This window comes from Podarcis liolepis (genome assembly GCF_965112155.1).
Source record: "Podarcis liolepis genome assembly, chromosome: 13".
Lineage (NCBI taxonomy): Eukaryota > Metazoa > Chordata > Lepidosauria > Squamata > Lacertidae > Podarcis > Podarcis liolepis.
In genome coordinates, this window is record NC_139573.1 from 44816332 (window position 1) to 44831000 (window position 14669).

General features: G+C 45.7%; 2 protein-coding genes across 14 annotated transcripts in view; both read right to left on the reverse strand.

The window, feature by feature from the left end:
• The window catches only part of SLC20A2 (solute carrier family 20 member 2), a 97245-nt gene extending 94342 nt beyond the window's left edge, over positions 1-2903 (reverse strand). For 6 of the 12 annotated variants that reach the window (XR_014518110.1, XM_083469794.1, XM_083469804.1 and 3 more), the window contains exon 1: positions 2708-2784. The gene's annotated coding sequence lies outside the window, so the exon portion shown is untranslated. The other 6 variants (XR_014518109.1, XM_083469796.1, XM_083469803.1 and 3 more) reach the window with 3 other exon arrangements.
• A 3291-nt stretch (positions 2904-6194) lies between these two features.
• On the reverse strand, positions 6195-13475 carry SMIM19 (small integral membrane protein 19). Of its 2 annotated transcripts, XR_014518160.1 has the most exons (4): positions 13149-13471; positions 11492-11905; positions 10166-11336; positions 6195-9581 (listed from the first exon to the last, which is right to left on the reverse strand). XR_014518160.1 is itself a non-coding variant. In XM_083470356.1 (3 exons), exons 1-3 carry the CDS (start codon positions 13454-13456, stop codon positions 8330-8332), a joined length of 501 nt encoding a protein of 166 aa, XP_083326482.1. In that variant the 5' UTR covers positions 13457-13475; the 3' UTR covers positions 6195-8329. The 2 variants fall into 2 exon arrangements, 1 of the variants encoding a protein (XP_083326482.1); XM_083470356.1 differs by lacking the exon at positions 10166-11336 and having other exon boundaries at positions 6195-8397; positions 11781-11905; positions 13149-13475.
• Between the last annotated feature and the right edge of the window lie 1194 nt (positions 13476-14669).

Sequence of the window (14669 nt, forward strand, 5' to 3'; positions counted from 1 at the left end):
GTGGTCAATGACTGCATACCCATAGCTGCCTGTGGCTCTTCACTAGGTTGCTCTATCTCTTCTCCCTGCTAGATAACCTAAAGGAAGCACACTTGGCACAAGCCAAAGGGCACACTGTGAAACACTGCCTGTACCAGCAGTGCAAGACCAACAGAGGCAGAGGTGGGTTAAATATTAAGATATTATTTACTGCTGCTATCCCATTCCCTCCCAGCCTACAAAAAGCAGTATTCTAACAGTAGTGCAAAGTTAAGTCTTCCTGGAACACACTGGAATCACACTAAGAGTGGGATTCATGGTGGGAACAGATGGAAATTTAATGACTGATCAAAAATGAGGGACATTCTGAAACTGTTTGGAAAATCAAGGCTGAAGAACATGCAGGCAGCCTCAACAGATTCAGGAGGCTTCACACAAGCACCTTCTATAATTTGCGGTCAATGAGGACCTACCACACTCATCACCACTTGCATATTTATTTAACAATGGTCAGTTGCTCTTCAGTCATGTGCGTAGCTGCACGACAATACAGAGCCATCAATAAAATGTTGCCATAAGCTTTTAATGGATGTGAATGACCACATAGCTTCCATATTATTACTTTTGTTACATACTTAGCATTCCCAAAATGCCTGTTAAACAGCCACTCCAGTTTGTCTTAGATATAACCTGTTGCTCTTTTGCCCTCTTCAACCAAGATACTTGATTCAGCATAGATAACTACAAGTATTGCAATGTATTGTACTTTAGGCATTATTCGTTTCCCTTATGTTTACGCATGTAGAAGGTATTGAGCTTTACAATGTCCATGTGCCAACATGCCTACAAAAGTACTTTCAGGACCCACCCAAAAATATTAGCTGAAACTTGTCTATAAAAGACTCGGCCATGACACATAAAATAGGTCTTCAGGCACAGAGAAAGGAAGAACTGCTTACAAACTTTCCTTACAGTGCAATCCTACTCAGGGGTCCTACTTAATTCAATGGTACTTACTTCTAGGTAAGTGTAGTTAGGAATGAAGTATTATTTTGTGTGTCCTTCAAATCAGGCAGGAACCTTAAAGGGGAACACAGTAATAACTGCACGTCTGAACCTCTTTGTAAATACGGTGGTACCTCGGTTTAAGTACTTAATTCGTTCCGGAGGTCCGTTCTTAACCTGAAGCACCACTTTAGCTAATGGGGCCTTCTGCTGCTGCCACGCCGCCGGAGCACGATTTCTGTTCTCATCCTGAAGCAAAGTCTTTAACCCGAGGTACTATTTCTGGGTTAGCGGAGTCTGTAACCTGAAGCGTATGCAACCTGAAGCGTATGTAACCCGAGGTACCACTGTATATCTTAGGGCCTAACTAGAGATTGTTAGTGGTTAGTAATGTTGTGCATAGTTTGACATAAATAATCAGTGCAGGGCTAAATCAGATTGGAACAATGGCATGGGGAGAAAAGCTCCCATTGGTGGGTATTTATGTCTTAAAACTCATGCATGCCAAAGCTAGCCACACAACTAACATCAAGCCTAGCCTGGCCTGTCCAGTCACATAACATGGAAACAATGCTTAAAATAAAATAAAAAATATTATCTTTACAAAGCAGCACAGGAATAGTTCAGGCATGCCCACTTTCTACTTTATGTGCAACAACCCCTCCCAGATACAGCAGTGTACCACTTCCTCAACAATTTAGGTACCTTTTTATAGCAAATGTTGGCCTGACTGCCTTATGGAGAAGAGGGGGGGGGGGAGGGAATAGGGCTATAACTCTGACCATAGGCATTTAAAATCCTGGATGAAGTAACGTGCCCTTATTTTAAAACAAACATGCTTAGGATCATACATAAGATTAACAGAAAACGGGTCACTTAGTGCAGGGATGCTTAGCTAAGCAGCCTCCCAAGGTTTTCTGACCAGAAAAACCCCCTTCAGTTCCCACCTATCATCTCTTTTTGCCTCTCATTTTATGAAACTTGAGAAATGGAACACACATAAATGAGATTATCTCTGCTGCTGCTGCTCACCCTCTCCTTCAAGACGAAAAGGGGAATCCATCAATCAATCAATCAAACACAGAATAGTCGATACAACCTCGACGCTGGGTATGAACTGACTGAAAAAGGGACTTCGTCCCAGCCAGACAGGACAACCAGGGGACATTTCACCGAAAGGTAAAAAACAGTGATAACAGTTGAACTTTTTTTGGGGGGCGGGAGGAAGGGGGCGGGAAAGGGCTGCATGTGGTGCATCCTGGCCGGCGAGTCAAGCAACTGACATAAAAAAGTTCCCTTCAACCGAGGAAGGGAGAGAGGCGACACGCAAACCTTCATTATGTCAGTGCACCTGGCTTCAACGGGGCAGGTGAGGCGTTATTCCGCTTTTATTCGGTGGGGGTGGCTGTGGTTTCCTCTCCCCACCCCCCCTATCCCGCTTCCCGGCACCCTCACACGCCCTCGCCGCCTTCTCCCCGCCATTCACACGAGACACGCGGGTCTCAGCCTCGACACGTGAAGGGGGAAAAGGAAAGCGGCTGGCGGGGGGTCGGGGAGGCCGCTGCGGCAGCGGCGGCGGCGACGCCGGTCCCAAGCCCGCGTGACTCCTTCGGGTCACCGTGACCGGGACAGGGGGGGGGACGCGGCCCACCGACCGACCCACCGCGTCTCCACACGCCGCCGTCTCCACACACGCGCGCTCGCGCCCGCCCGCTCTCCTCACTCACCGTCCAGCCACGCGCTCTGCAGACCCGGCGCCTCGCCTGCCCGCCTCCTCTTCTCAGGCTCTCTCTCTCTCGCGCTGTGTGCGTCACGTGCCCGCGGCCGCGCGCGCGCGCCCGCCCGCTCTCCTAACACAACGGGCGCCAAGCACGCCGGCGAGGACCCGGATGTGCACCAGGAAAATAAGATCGCGGTTTGGGAAGGGGAGGGGGGAGAATAGGAAAGCGCCGCCGGAAGCGGAAGAAGCGCGGAGGACGAATGGGGTAACACCCCGCCGCCTGGGTGCTTCTGGTTTGGGGGGGGGGGGGACACGGATAGGTTCCCCGGAGCCTCGTTTGGCGCGGATAAGAGCTTGGGGGTGGTTTATTTGTATAAATAAAATAATAAAATATTTTATTATTATTGTTGTTGTTGTTGTTTATATCCATCCAACAAACCTAGACAGCATCCTCAAAAGCAGAGACATCACCTTGCCGACAAAGATCAGTATAATCAAAGCTATGGTTTTCCCAGGAGTGATGTATGGAAGTGAGAGCTGGGCCATAAAGAAGGCTGATCGCCAAAGAATGGATGCTTTTGAATTCCGGTGCTGGAGGAGACTCTTGAGAGTCCCATGGACTGCAAGAAGATCAAACCTATCCATTCTGAAGGAAATCAGCCCTGAGTGCTCACTGGAAGGACAGATCCTGAAGCGGAGGCTCCAATACTTTGGCCACCTCATGAGAAGAGAAGACTCCCTGGAAAAGATTTCATTCTCTTTATTCAGCTCATAGTGGTGAGGAGGAATGGAAGTTCCCCCAGAATGTCTGTTTTATATACATTATTTACACAATGGGCCCCACGTGATTGGCTAATTCCGGCATTCTCCTGTACGCCAATCAGGTTGCGGATTCACTTCCACCTGGAGCTGGATTGGGTGGTTCCTGTGGACCAGTCAGACGGCTGCATTCTGGATCCTATTGTTCTAGGACCAGTCAGACTGCTGCATTCTGGATCCTATTGTTCTAGGACCAATCAGACTGCTGCATTTTGGATCCTATTCAACTCAGTACAAAACATGTTGGGAAAGATGGAGGGCACAGGGAGAAGGGGACAACAGAGGACGAGATGGTTGGGCAGTGTTCTCGAAGCTACGAACATGAGTTTGACCAAACTGCAGGAGGCAGTGGAAGACAGGAGTGCCGAGCATGCTCTGGTCCATGGGGTCACGAAGAGTCAGACACAACTGAACAACATTATTATTGTGCCTCTAGGCATGTGTGACTGGCGCTTCCTGTGTTGGGCACACGCTGCCCTTGGGCCAGAAGCGAAAGCTGCCCATAGAGACCCAGCATGTGCCATGGTCCATGCTCTTTCTAAAAGTCTTTCTTCTGTGGCAGTCCCTCATAGCCAAGTAAGATTGTCTTCCATAGACACAGTTTTCACAATGAGTCCATAAGTGACTGTGGAGGCCAATTCTGCATCCACAGGTCCTTCCAGAGTGGGGACATTGTTTTCTGGGTGGGAGTTGTTCACAGTGTGGATTTGACAAGCATGCCTCCCTCTTAGCACATTTCTTCCTTGCATCCTGAGTTCAAGTGTCTTCAAAGCCCACAACACCTTTGGTAAAGGCTGTTCTCCAACTGGAGCACTCGCAGGCCAGCGTTCCCCAATTGTTGGTGTTTATACTACATTTTCAAAGATTTGCCTTGAGAGAGTCTTTAAACCTCTTTTGTTGACCACCAGCATTATGCTTTCCATTTTTAAGTTCGGAATAGAGTACAGTGGTACCTCAGGTTACAAACACCTCGGGTTACAAACACTTTGGGTTACAGACTCCACTAACCCAGAAGTAGTACCTCTGGTCAAGAACTTTACCTCAGGATTAGAAGAGAAATCGTGCGCCAGTGGCACACCGGCAGCGGGAAGCCCCGTTAGCTAAAGTGGTACCTCAGGTTAAGAACAGTATCAGGTTAAGAACGGACCTCCGGAACAAATTAAGTTCGTAACCAGAGGTACCACTGTAGTTGCTTTGGAAGACGATAATCAGGCATCTGCACATGACCAGTCCAACGAAGTTGATGTTGAAGAATCATTGCTTCGGCACTGGTGATCTTTGCTTCTTCCAGTCCACTGGTATTAGTTCGCCTGTCTTCCCAAGTGATATACTGCCGATGCTCAACAGCATGCTGGTTCTTTAGGAAGCAAACTCGGGCTGCTGCTGCCTCCTCCGAAGGGGCAGCTTGCTGCAGACTTGGGAAGGTTCCCCTGAGCAAGGAGACCATCTCTGTGGTGAGCTGGTAGCCCTGTTTTGCTTTCAGAGGAATTGCTTCAGGGCCGCCTGAGAAAAGCCTCCCAGGGTAAGGCAGCGCTTCCACGACGCTCCCTTGTTGCGTGTGCAGGACTGCCTCCTATTTGCTTCTTTTAGTTTATCACCTATGCATTTTAAATAGGTTAAAAAGTTATATAACTTTGGTTGCAAATTCTGTACAGTACTGGGCAAGCTTGATACAGTGGTACCTCACAAGACGAATGCCTCGCAAGACGAAAAACTCGCAAGACGAAAGGGTTTTTCGTTTTTTGAGTTGCTTCGCAAGACGAATTTCCCTATGGGCTTGCTTCGCAAGACGAAAACGTCTTGCAAGTTTTTTTCCTTTTTCTTAAAACCGTTAATACCCAGGGTGCATTGCTTGAACAGTGTACAGTGGTGCTTTGCAAGACGAAAAATTCGCAAGACGAGAAAAGTCGCAGAACGAATTAATTTCGCCTTGCGAGGCACCACTGTAGTTGTGAAGAAGAAGAAGAAGAAGAAGAAGAAGCTTTGTTTACTAAAGTAAAGTATGCTAAATTTGATCTCTCTGGCATCAGAAAACTTTCTGGTGCAAATGGCCCACATTTGCATAGGAATTCCCCCCCCCCCCGGAAAACCGGTATCACTGCCAAAAAAAGAGTTGAGAAACTTTTACAAAGTACAGATTTCACTAGAGATTAAAAAGGTAAAGGGACCCATGACTGTTAAGTCCAGTCACGAACGGCTCTGGAGTTGAGGCGCTCATCTCGCTTTACTGGCCGGGGGAGCCGACGTTTGTCCACAGACAGTTTTTCTGGGTCATGTGGCCAGCATAACTAAGCCGCTTCTGGCAAAACCAGAGCAGCGCATGGAAACGCCGGTTACCTTCCTGCTGGAGCGGTACCTATTTATCTACTTGCACTTTGAGGTGCTTTTGAACTGCTAAGTTGGCAGGAGCAGGGACCAAACAACGGGAGCTCACCCCGTCACGGGGATTCTAACCGCCAACCTTCTGATCGGCAAGCCCTAGGCTCTGTGGTTTAGACCACAGTGCCACCCACACCCCTCACTAGAGATTAGGTCTGATAAATAATTCTTTACGTGCCAGCTAATAAAATAAAAAAAATGTGCATCCTTGTAAGAAATGTATTTTAAAACTTACATGCATGTTACCCATCAAAATACTGTTAGCTCAGGAAAAATAAGCTTCACACAGACCCAACTTTAAATGCATTTTACTGTTAAAAATAAAATACAAAAACATTTTATACACTGAAAGTATGGGAGCATTTTGCAAGAGCAAGTGTACAGCTGCTACCCAGGGCACAATAGTACCAGACAGTCCAATGGAAGTGATACATTATATTACAATAATACTATGTAGTTGTATATTCACAAGTGATACACTAGGGCAGGCATTGGCAAACTCGGCCCTCCAGATGTTTTAGAACTACAACTCCCATCATCCCTAGCTAACAGGACCAGTGGTCAGGGATGATGGCAGTTGTAGTCCCAAAACATCTGCAGGGCCGAGTTTGCCTATGCCTGCACTAGGACGTACTTGGGTTCCTCATACACATACAGCATAATAAATTCACTTGATTCGCTTTCCTTTTTGTTGTTACTACACAATCACTGAAGTCGCTACAGCCAAGATTGGCAAGCGCCAAGCTCCCACGATATAGCACCCAGAAATGCAGATCTGGGGATAACTTTTATATCTACAAAAAGCTGCCCCAACATGATGTGAACATCAGCCCTTAAACTGCTCATCTGATTGATTACACTTGTTGAAATAGAAAGCTCATCCCCACTAGTCTGTGCTGCAAATGTAGGAAATCTGCAAAGAATCACAAAGAGGGGTCGTGGTGATATAATAAGAGACCAAATCCCAAGTATAGAAGGATGGACTACTGAACTCCATCTGCAGTCCAAATAGGAAACTCTTTGAATAGTTGTCTCACTACAGCCAAAGCATTAACTTTCACGCCAGAAATGCTATTGGAAGTGGAAGGGAGAATAAGGAACTTTGGCTGTGATCAGATACTTGAGCACATTACTTTCCTAGAAGTTTTTTATGCAGAGGGCAGCAGTTCAGGAGACGTGGGGCATAAACAAAAAAAAATTGACAAGTGTTGGAAATTGCTATTTAACACTAGACAGGAATTTGTTAATCTGCTCTTTTTATTTTTTACCATAATTGGAAAGTCACCACCTACTTAGGGATGCAATTCATTGTTTAATTCATCACATGTTTATGTTTTCAAACGTGCCTAGAGCAATTTTTTCCCATTTCTTCAAACATTTATGAGTACCTACATATAAATTATTTGCATCACCTAATCACTCCATAATTCCACCATAATCCGTTTAGTCTGACATATTTGCAAATACATTTATAACTGACCATTAAAGGTGGATCTGTATTCCAAGCAGTTCTGGCTGTAATCGCTAAGAACAGTTTTATTACCTTGTGCTCCAGCTATGGAACCCTCTTTGTAACAGTGCCGCATTAAAGTGCCATTTAACAACCCAATAGGAAAATGTGCTCACCCCATAAAGAATTGCAGCTTTGCTACTGACTTAGTCAAATGGGCATTTCTCCAGAAACATTTTAAGTTTATTTTAGTTCTAATTAGGACCACAGGCTACCCAGGCGCAACTGCCTAAACAGCTTAATTCCACTGAGTTCAATGGTCCTAAGTAATTTTAACTGGAAGTATCCTGGCTTAAAAATAACAGCAGCTGCAACAACAATGGAACTTAACAAGATTAAAGAAAACACCAGGAAGACAAGTAAAACAGGTTAAAAAAAAAAATTCATGCCCTCCACCTGAAAATAAGTGGCTTCCTTAACTACTTATTGTTTTATCCACCACTGCTTAAACCAGGTCAAAAAGGAAAATTTGTACATTCTAATATTTTTATCTCTTCATCTATATTCTATAACCCAAACAGGACATTTGGTATTTATTGTGAGCCTATATATTCTGTTTTCTGCTAGCACCAACTACTTTATTAACCGCACTGGGGCACATCAAATGTCATGTGCCTTTCTCATCGCTTCTGAATGGGAATAGCTGTGATACCCACACTGAACGTCCCAGCAGCCCTGCTTTAACTTTATCTACTCCTATTTTTACTGGAAATCATTTGTAATGCAAACTGGGAAACAGGACCAATATGTATCAGCCATGTTAATTTTCCCAATTTCAGAAAATGCTCGCTGTACATTTACATACGTCTTCTCAAGGCAATAATTACGAATACAAATCACTATACTATTCAAGTCGCATTGAAAATGACTACATCCCAAACTTTCCGTCATCCTCTCAGCTTCAGAGCTTCCAGACTTCATTCCACCAATAGCTGCACACTATCAGTCTGCTTCTGCGGTTGCTGCTGGTGATCATATTTCCTTGCTAGAAAAATAAACACATTTGGATATATTAGACTGCAATTCTAAATGTAATAATAATAATAATAATAATAATAATAATAATAATAATAATATTTATACCCCGCCCTCCCCAGCCAAGACTGGGCTCAGGGCGGCTAACAACCAATAATAAAAACAAGTTGATTAAAATACAATTTAAAAAACAAGATTAAAATACAACATTAAAACATTAGGATGCAACCTCTTCACAGGAGGAGAAAGGAAAAAGAAAGGGGGAGGGAATCAAATTGATTCTAAACCAAAGGCCAGGCGGAACAACTCTGTCTTACAGGCCCTGCGGAAAGAAATCAGATCCTGCCAGGCCCTGGTCTCATGAGGCAGAGTGTTCCACCAGGCCGGGGCCAGTGTTGAGAAGGCCCTGGCTCTGGTTGAGGCTAATCTAACTTCCTCAGGGCCCGGGACCTCTAGGGTGTTGCTATTTATGGACCTTAAGATCCTCCGTGGGGCATACCAAGAGGCGGTATTACTAGAAACTAAGCCCTACTGAACTCAGTGGGGCTTGCTTCCAAGTAAACATACAGGGAATTGTTAAATTCCTATTGTAAGATTCTGCCCCTCCCCAAATAAACAGCAACAACATGTAGTTACTTCAAACCCATTGTTTATCTGTTAGCTAACAAACTAATTCAGCACAATACACATTCAGCAAATTCCAATGCACACATTTTAGGATAAAAAATTGCCTTCTGTCACGAGTGCAAAATGTCCACATTTAATAGTAATTGTTACTGGCACATCATTTAGCGATTTAAAGTCATAGAAGCGATTGATGTAAGCACATGTCCAACAATGGCAGGCAGTAAGAAGTTGCAAAATCACACCCCCAACCTGCAAACAAAGTTTGATACTAAGGTTATACATGGAATGATGTTTTGTTTTTCAGAGGGTTTTTTTGGAAGGAAAAGTTGGGGATGTAATGGGACATTGTCAGTAAGAAAAATCACTCGCAAACGAGAAACCCATTGTAATCCTGCAACCTAGATTTTGTAAACTGGTTTTACATCCCTAGAATAAAAAATGGGAAGCTTGACAAAAAGGCCAAGAGTAGCCCCCCCCCCCAAAAAAAACATGTCGCTCTCTATCGCAGGGAGAACTGAACACTGGCCAACTTCTTGTTTTGTATTTTGTGTTTGGCTTTGAGCAAACCTTTGTGCACATCAGTCTCGCAGGTATTCCTTTTGTTTTCATTATGCTGAATGGAGTACCTCCTTTGGAGAGTACCTGGACCATGATTTCAAAGGATAAACACTGTCATCCTATATACTAACATCAAACCAAAGTGTAATGGCTATGAGTTACTCGTGCGTAAACTGGTGCCTCTCTAGGCTAATTTGCCTTGTTAAACCTTTCTGACTGCACAGCCCTTGCTCATCGCGGCTGCCTTAATCGCTGGCAGAATCCGTCAGTGGGCGTTTCTTGAACCTCTTCCAACATAAAAGTTGTTTGACACCCAGTCTCCTCCTCCTCCTCTCACTGCGCGGGAGTCTTCTGCGCAGGGAGGGCGTGGGCAGCGGAGGACCTGGGCTCTCCTCACTGATGTCCAGTGAAGAGTCCTGGAGCCCTCTCTCCGACTCCCCCATCTGCCCCCCTTTCTCCCTGGTGTTGCGCTGATTGGCTTCCCCTTCTACTGAGCTGTTTCTCCCCCTGCTGCTGGGTCCTTCGCCAGCATCATCTGGGAGCCTCCCCTTCGCCTCTCGCTCCGATGTCAGTCCCCTGACACAAAGCAACACCAAAACAGAGAGGTATCAAGCAGTCTTGGGGTCTGCAGAAGTACAAAAAAAAGCATTTTTCTCGCAAAAGTCCAACACTGAGCATCTGTTAGGGCAGGGGTGGGGTGGAGTGGCTGGACACATGAAATCCCATGGAGGAATTATCCTAGAAAAAAGCATGGCTGTCTGGCCCCCTGAACAGCACCCTGCAACATTTACTTGCAAGTCCCACTTGTACACCTACTTGTTTCTGATCTAGGCTGGCTGAACATCCATTTACCAGGACATCATAACTAAAATGAACACTACTCCCTTCTCATTAACAGTAAATAGGAGGCAAAACATATGAACAGTTGTATGCCTTCTTATGACCACATGGTCATAACAGCCTACTGCCCAGCTAGGCAGTAATGTGGCAAGATTCACCAGCATAGCTAACCAACTGCAAATTCTGGAACATCCATTGGGATTTGTGACTCCCCTTATTCACAAGCTATGTTGATCCTGTATACTGACTGACATTCCACAATACTATAGTTTTGACCATGGGTAGGCAAACTAAGGCCTGGGGGCCGGACCAATCGCCTTCTCAACCCGGCCCGTGGACAGTCCAGGAATCAGCGTGTTTCTACATGAGTAGAATGTGTCCTTTTATTTAAAATGCATCTCTGGGTTATTTGTGGGGCCTGCCTGGTGCTTTTACAGTGGTGCCCCGCAAGACGAATGCCTCGCAAGACGGAAAACTCGCTAGACGAAAGAGTTTTCCGTTTTGGAGGTGCTTCACAAAACGAATTTCCTATGGGCTTGCTTCGCAAGACGACAATTGCACCTCTCTGTATAACATGCAGGAAGAGAGCTGTACCATCGTAAGCTTGGAAACCTTTGAAACATCCTTCTATTACGAGTTTTGAAATATCCTGAATGTTTATTTCTATTTTGAGTTTCCTTTTGACATATATTCAGTTATGAATTGCAATAAGGAATAGATGTTCTGAATTTTTGTTGAATTTATAATTTGGCAGAATATTTGGACTATATGATATGTATTTGTATAATCTGGAATACTTAATGTGATTTGATTGGATTGTTAAAATGGAAAATTTAATAAAAAATATTTTTTTTAAAAAAAGGAATAGATGCTCTGTATCTTTAGAAGCTCTGTATCTTTAAATAACAGCAACAACACCCCACCCTACAGTGGCGTAGCGTGGGTTGTCAGCACCCGGGGCAAGGCAAGTAATTTGCGCCCCCTAACCTGTGGATTTGCGCCCCCTAACCCTAACCCCCAGATGTTGCGCCCAGTGCGGCCGGGCCCCCCCTGCACCCCCCACACTACGCCACTGCCACCCTATACCTGCAGGTGTCAGGGCAGCTCACAAAATAAAATCAGAATATAAAACCACAAAATACATAAACTAAAAACAACAACCCAATAACCCCCCCCAAAAAAAAACCAACACGTTTTAAAAGGGAACCGCCAGGCAGCCTTCGGAGCTGGATCTCAGTGCCAGGGCTGAATGATGGGGTGGAGACGCTCCTTCAGGTATCCTGAACCACGGCCGTTTTACAGCTTTAATTCAACGCTTTGAACTGTGCTCAGAAACCTACTGGGAGCCTACCGATGGAGTATACCTACCGATAGAGTACATCTCTAGCTGCTGCCGTAGACGAATTTTTTTCACACTATCGTAAAAGTTTGGCTCAGGTGGTACTTCTACAGCAGGAGGTAGCGTAAAAATCCTCATGATCTTCCTTTTATTTCTAAAATCCAAGAGGACAAGCAACATGTAAACAACAAAGTAATAAGTAATAAAGTGTCATATCATGTCTCCTCCGGTTGTAAGTGGCAAGATAATCTGCAGAACCATGAAATTTGTGTTTGCTTGGGATATTCATTAGACGATCGTAGCGCAAGAATTAGCCTGTTCCTTTAGGCAGCAAGTCTTACCACCACTGCAGAATACCACCGCTATCTCCTTCAGAGACTATGTTGTTTTTATTATTATTATTATTATTATTATTATTATTATTATTATGTAAGACCACACAGGCTGGCCCCACTCTAAACGTCCCTGTTTGCTCCACCCCATCCTTCCAAATGCACTTCACGCCATTATCACAACTGCCTTTTTACACATTATTTGCCTGTGCCATAAAAACGTCTTCAAAGCTTAAAAGAAAAAACCCCACACAAAATGACTCGAGAAAAATCCACACACCCCTACTTCGAAAACACGCAAAGCAAAAAAAAAATGAAACACTCAAGCAGATTCACGCCACCTCGACTTCCCAAGCGCCGGAGCAGGCTTCCTTTTGGCTGGCGCCGGAAAGACGGCAGGGCCGGCACCCTGCTGGATCTCAAGTGGTGGGGAGTTCCAAAAGGCGGACGCCGCCACGCTAAAGGTGCTGGGGAGGGTTCCCAACAGTGCGCAGCGGGCGTCTCTGCAGGTGCCCTGCTGGATCTCAAGTGGCGGGGAGTTCCAAAGGGCAGGCGCCGCCACGCTAAAGGCTGTGGCGGGTTCCCAACCTTGCGCAGTGTGGCAGGGAGTGCCGAAGGGCAGGCACCGCCACGCTGAAGGCAGTGGGGGGGGGGGTTCCCAACCGTGCGCAGTGGGCCTCTCTGCAGGCGCCCTGCTGGATCTCAAGTGACGGGGAGTTCCGAAGGGTAGGTGCTGCCAAGCTAAATGCGATGGGGGGGTTCCCAACCGTGCGCAGCGGGAGTCTCTGCAGGCGCCCTGCTGGATCTCAAGTGACGGGGAGTTCCGAAGGGCAGGCGCTGCCACGCTAAATGTGATGGGGGGGGTTCCCAACAGTGCGCAGCGGGCGTCTCTGCAGGCGCCCTGCTGGATCTCAAGTGGCGGAGAGTTCCGAAGGGCAGGCACCGCCACGCTAAAGGCGTCTCTGCAGGCGCCCTGCTGGATCTCCAGTGGCGGGGAGTTCCGAAGGGCAGGCTGCAGTGCCGCCGGCCTATATTGGCACCGAAAGAGAGACGGGGGAAGCCCACCTGCGCGCGTACACCAGCAGAGCCAGGCTGGCCAGGACGGCCAGCAGGTAGACGTTGGTGGCCTCGTTCCAAGCCTCGTGCACCGAGTAGTCCATGGGGGCCGCGGCTGCGGCGGCCGCGCCCCCGCCGCCCCCGCTCTCGCCCAGCACGCGCGCACCGGCCATGGGTGAGAATCCGGCGCACAGCGCAGCGCGGGGGGAGATGCGCCCGCAGCCGGGCAGGGAAACAGGGAGGAAGAGGCCGGCGCCTGATGTCACGTCCTGCGGAAAGAGCCCTGGATTTGCAAAGAAATGCGATTGCAATGCCATCGCGCGCCGCCGCTGGCTTCCGGGTGGATTTGGACGGAGGTTTGCAAAGCGCCTTTTGGGCGCACGCCGTGCTGGATTTACGTATAAGCTAAACAACCTATAGCTTAGGGCCCCAGTCTCTTGGGGGGGGGGAATTATTTTTAAAATTTTATTGAGTTTTGATAATACAAAAAGGAAAAAAAATCCAACACAATACCAATACATAGACACACAAAAATAAACCACTATTTACAGACTTTTCTTTTTTTAAAAAAAGATTTTTATTAAAGTTTCCAAGATTATATAAAAACAAGACAAAACACTAATACAAACAAACAAATAAAACAAAAACAAGTATAATTTCAATCCCTTATTTTCTTGTAACTTACTTCCCCGATTTCCTCATACCTCCCCTTTCTGTATTCCAATTTCCAATTATTAATTCAGCAAATCCTCTCGCTTATTGTCCGTTTAAATTTTTAGCCTTTCTTTTCTTTTTACTTAATCATTACAGCTAGAAACCACATAATTTCTAAACCAACGTCATTCTAGCATTCCATAATTTTACAATGTTTCCTAAGATAGTCCTTAAATTTCTTCCAGTCTTCTTCCGCTGTCTATTTACAGACTTTTCATCACCACACCCCATGACTCCCCTCCACAACTCCTCGACTTCCTTATATGTTATATTCAATGCTATCGTTGCAATCATTAGGTTTTTGATTTAATCTCTTCATAACGTGCCTTATTCATGTTTCTTTCCCACTTCACTCCTTTAGTCTAAGCATATCAGCCTGTTCTTTTTTGAACAGTGTTTATCCATGCATTCTTCAAAACATTTGGGGGCCCCAAAAAAATTTAAAGGGGAAAAAAACTCCAGTCTCCAGAAGAATACTAATAAAGGGGGGGAAAGGGATGATGGATTATTAAAATGACATAACTGTCAGTGGGTAGTTATTATTATTTCCAATATCTTTGGGTTAAAATCTTTTTATATGCAAGACACAAGATCTACCCACCCGGGAAGAATGGCAGATGAAGCTGATGGACTACATGGAACTGGCGGAAATGACTGGCAGAATCCGAGACCAGGGAGAAGAGTTGGTGGAAGAAGATTGGAAAAAAATTAAAGTATATTTACAAAAACATTGCAAAATTCATGAATGTTAGAAGGATGCTGGAATGAAGCTATATGGTTTTAGCAGAAATGTAATAAAGAATTAAGTAAAAGCTG

Coding starts and splice junctions, on each gene's coding strand:
- SMIM19 (XM_083470356.1), bottom strand. CDS start 13,456: ATGGCATTGCAATCGCATTTCTTTGCAAATCCAGGGCTCTTTCCGCAG. Junction 11,906..13,148: donor CTGCTGGTGTACGCGCGCAG/GTGGGCTTCCCC, acceptor CTTGGATTTTAG/AAATAAAAGGAAGATCATGA. Junction 8,398..11,780: donor GCTAGAGATGTACTCTATCG/GTAGGTATACTC, acceptor TTATTTTTCTAG/CAAGGAAATATGATCACCAG.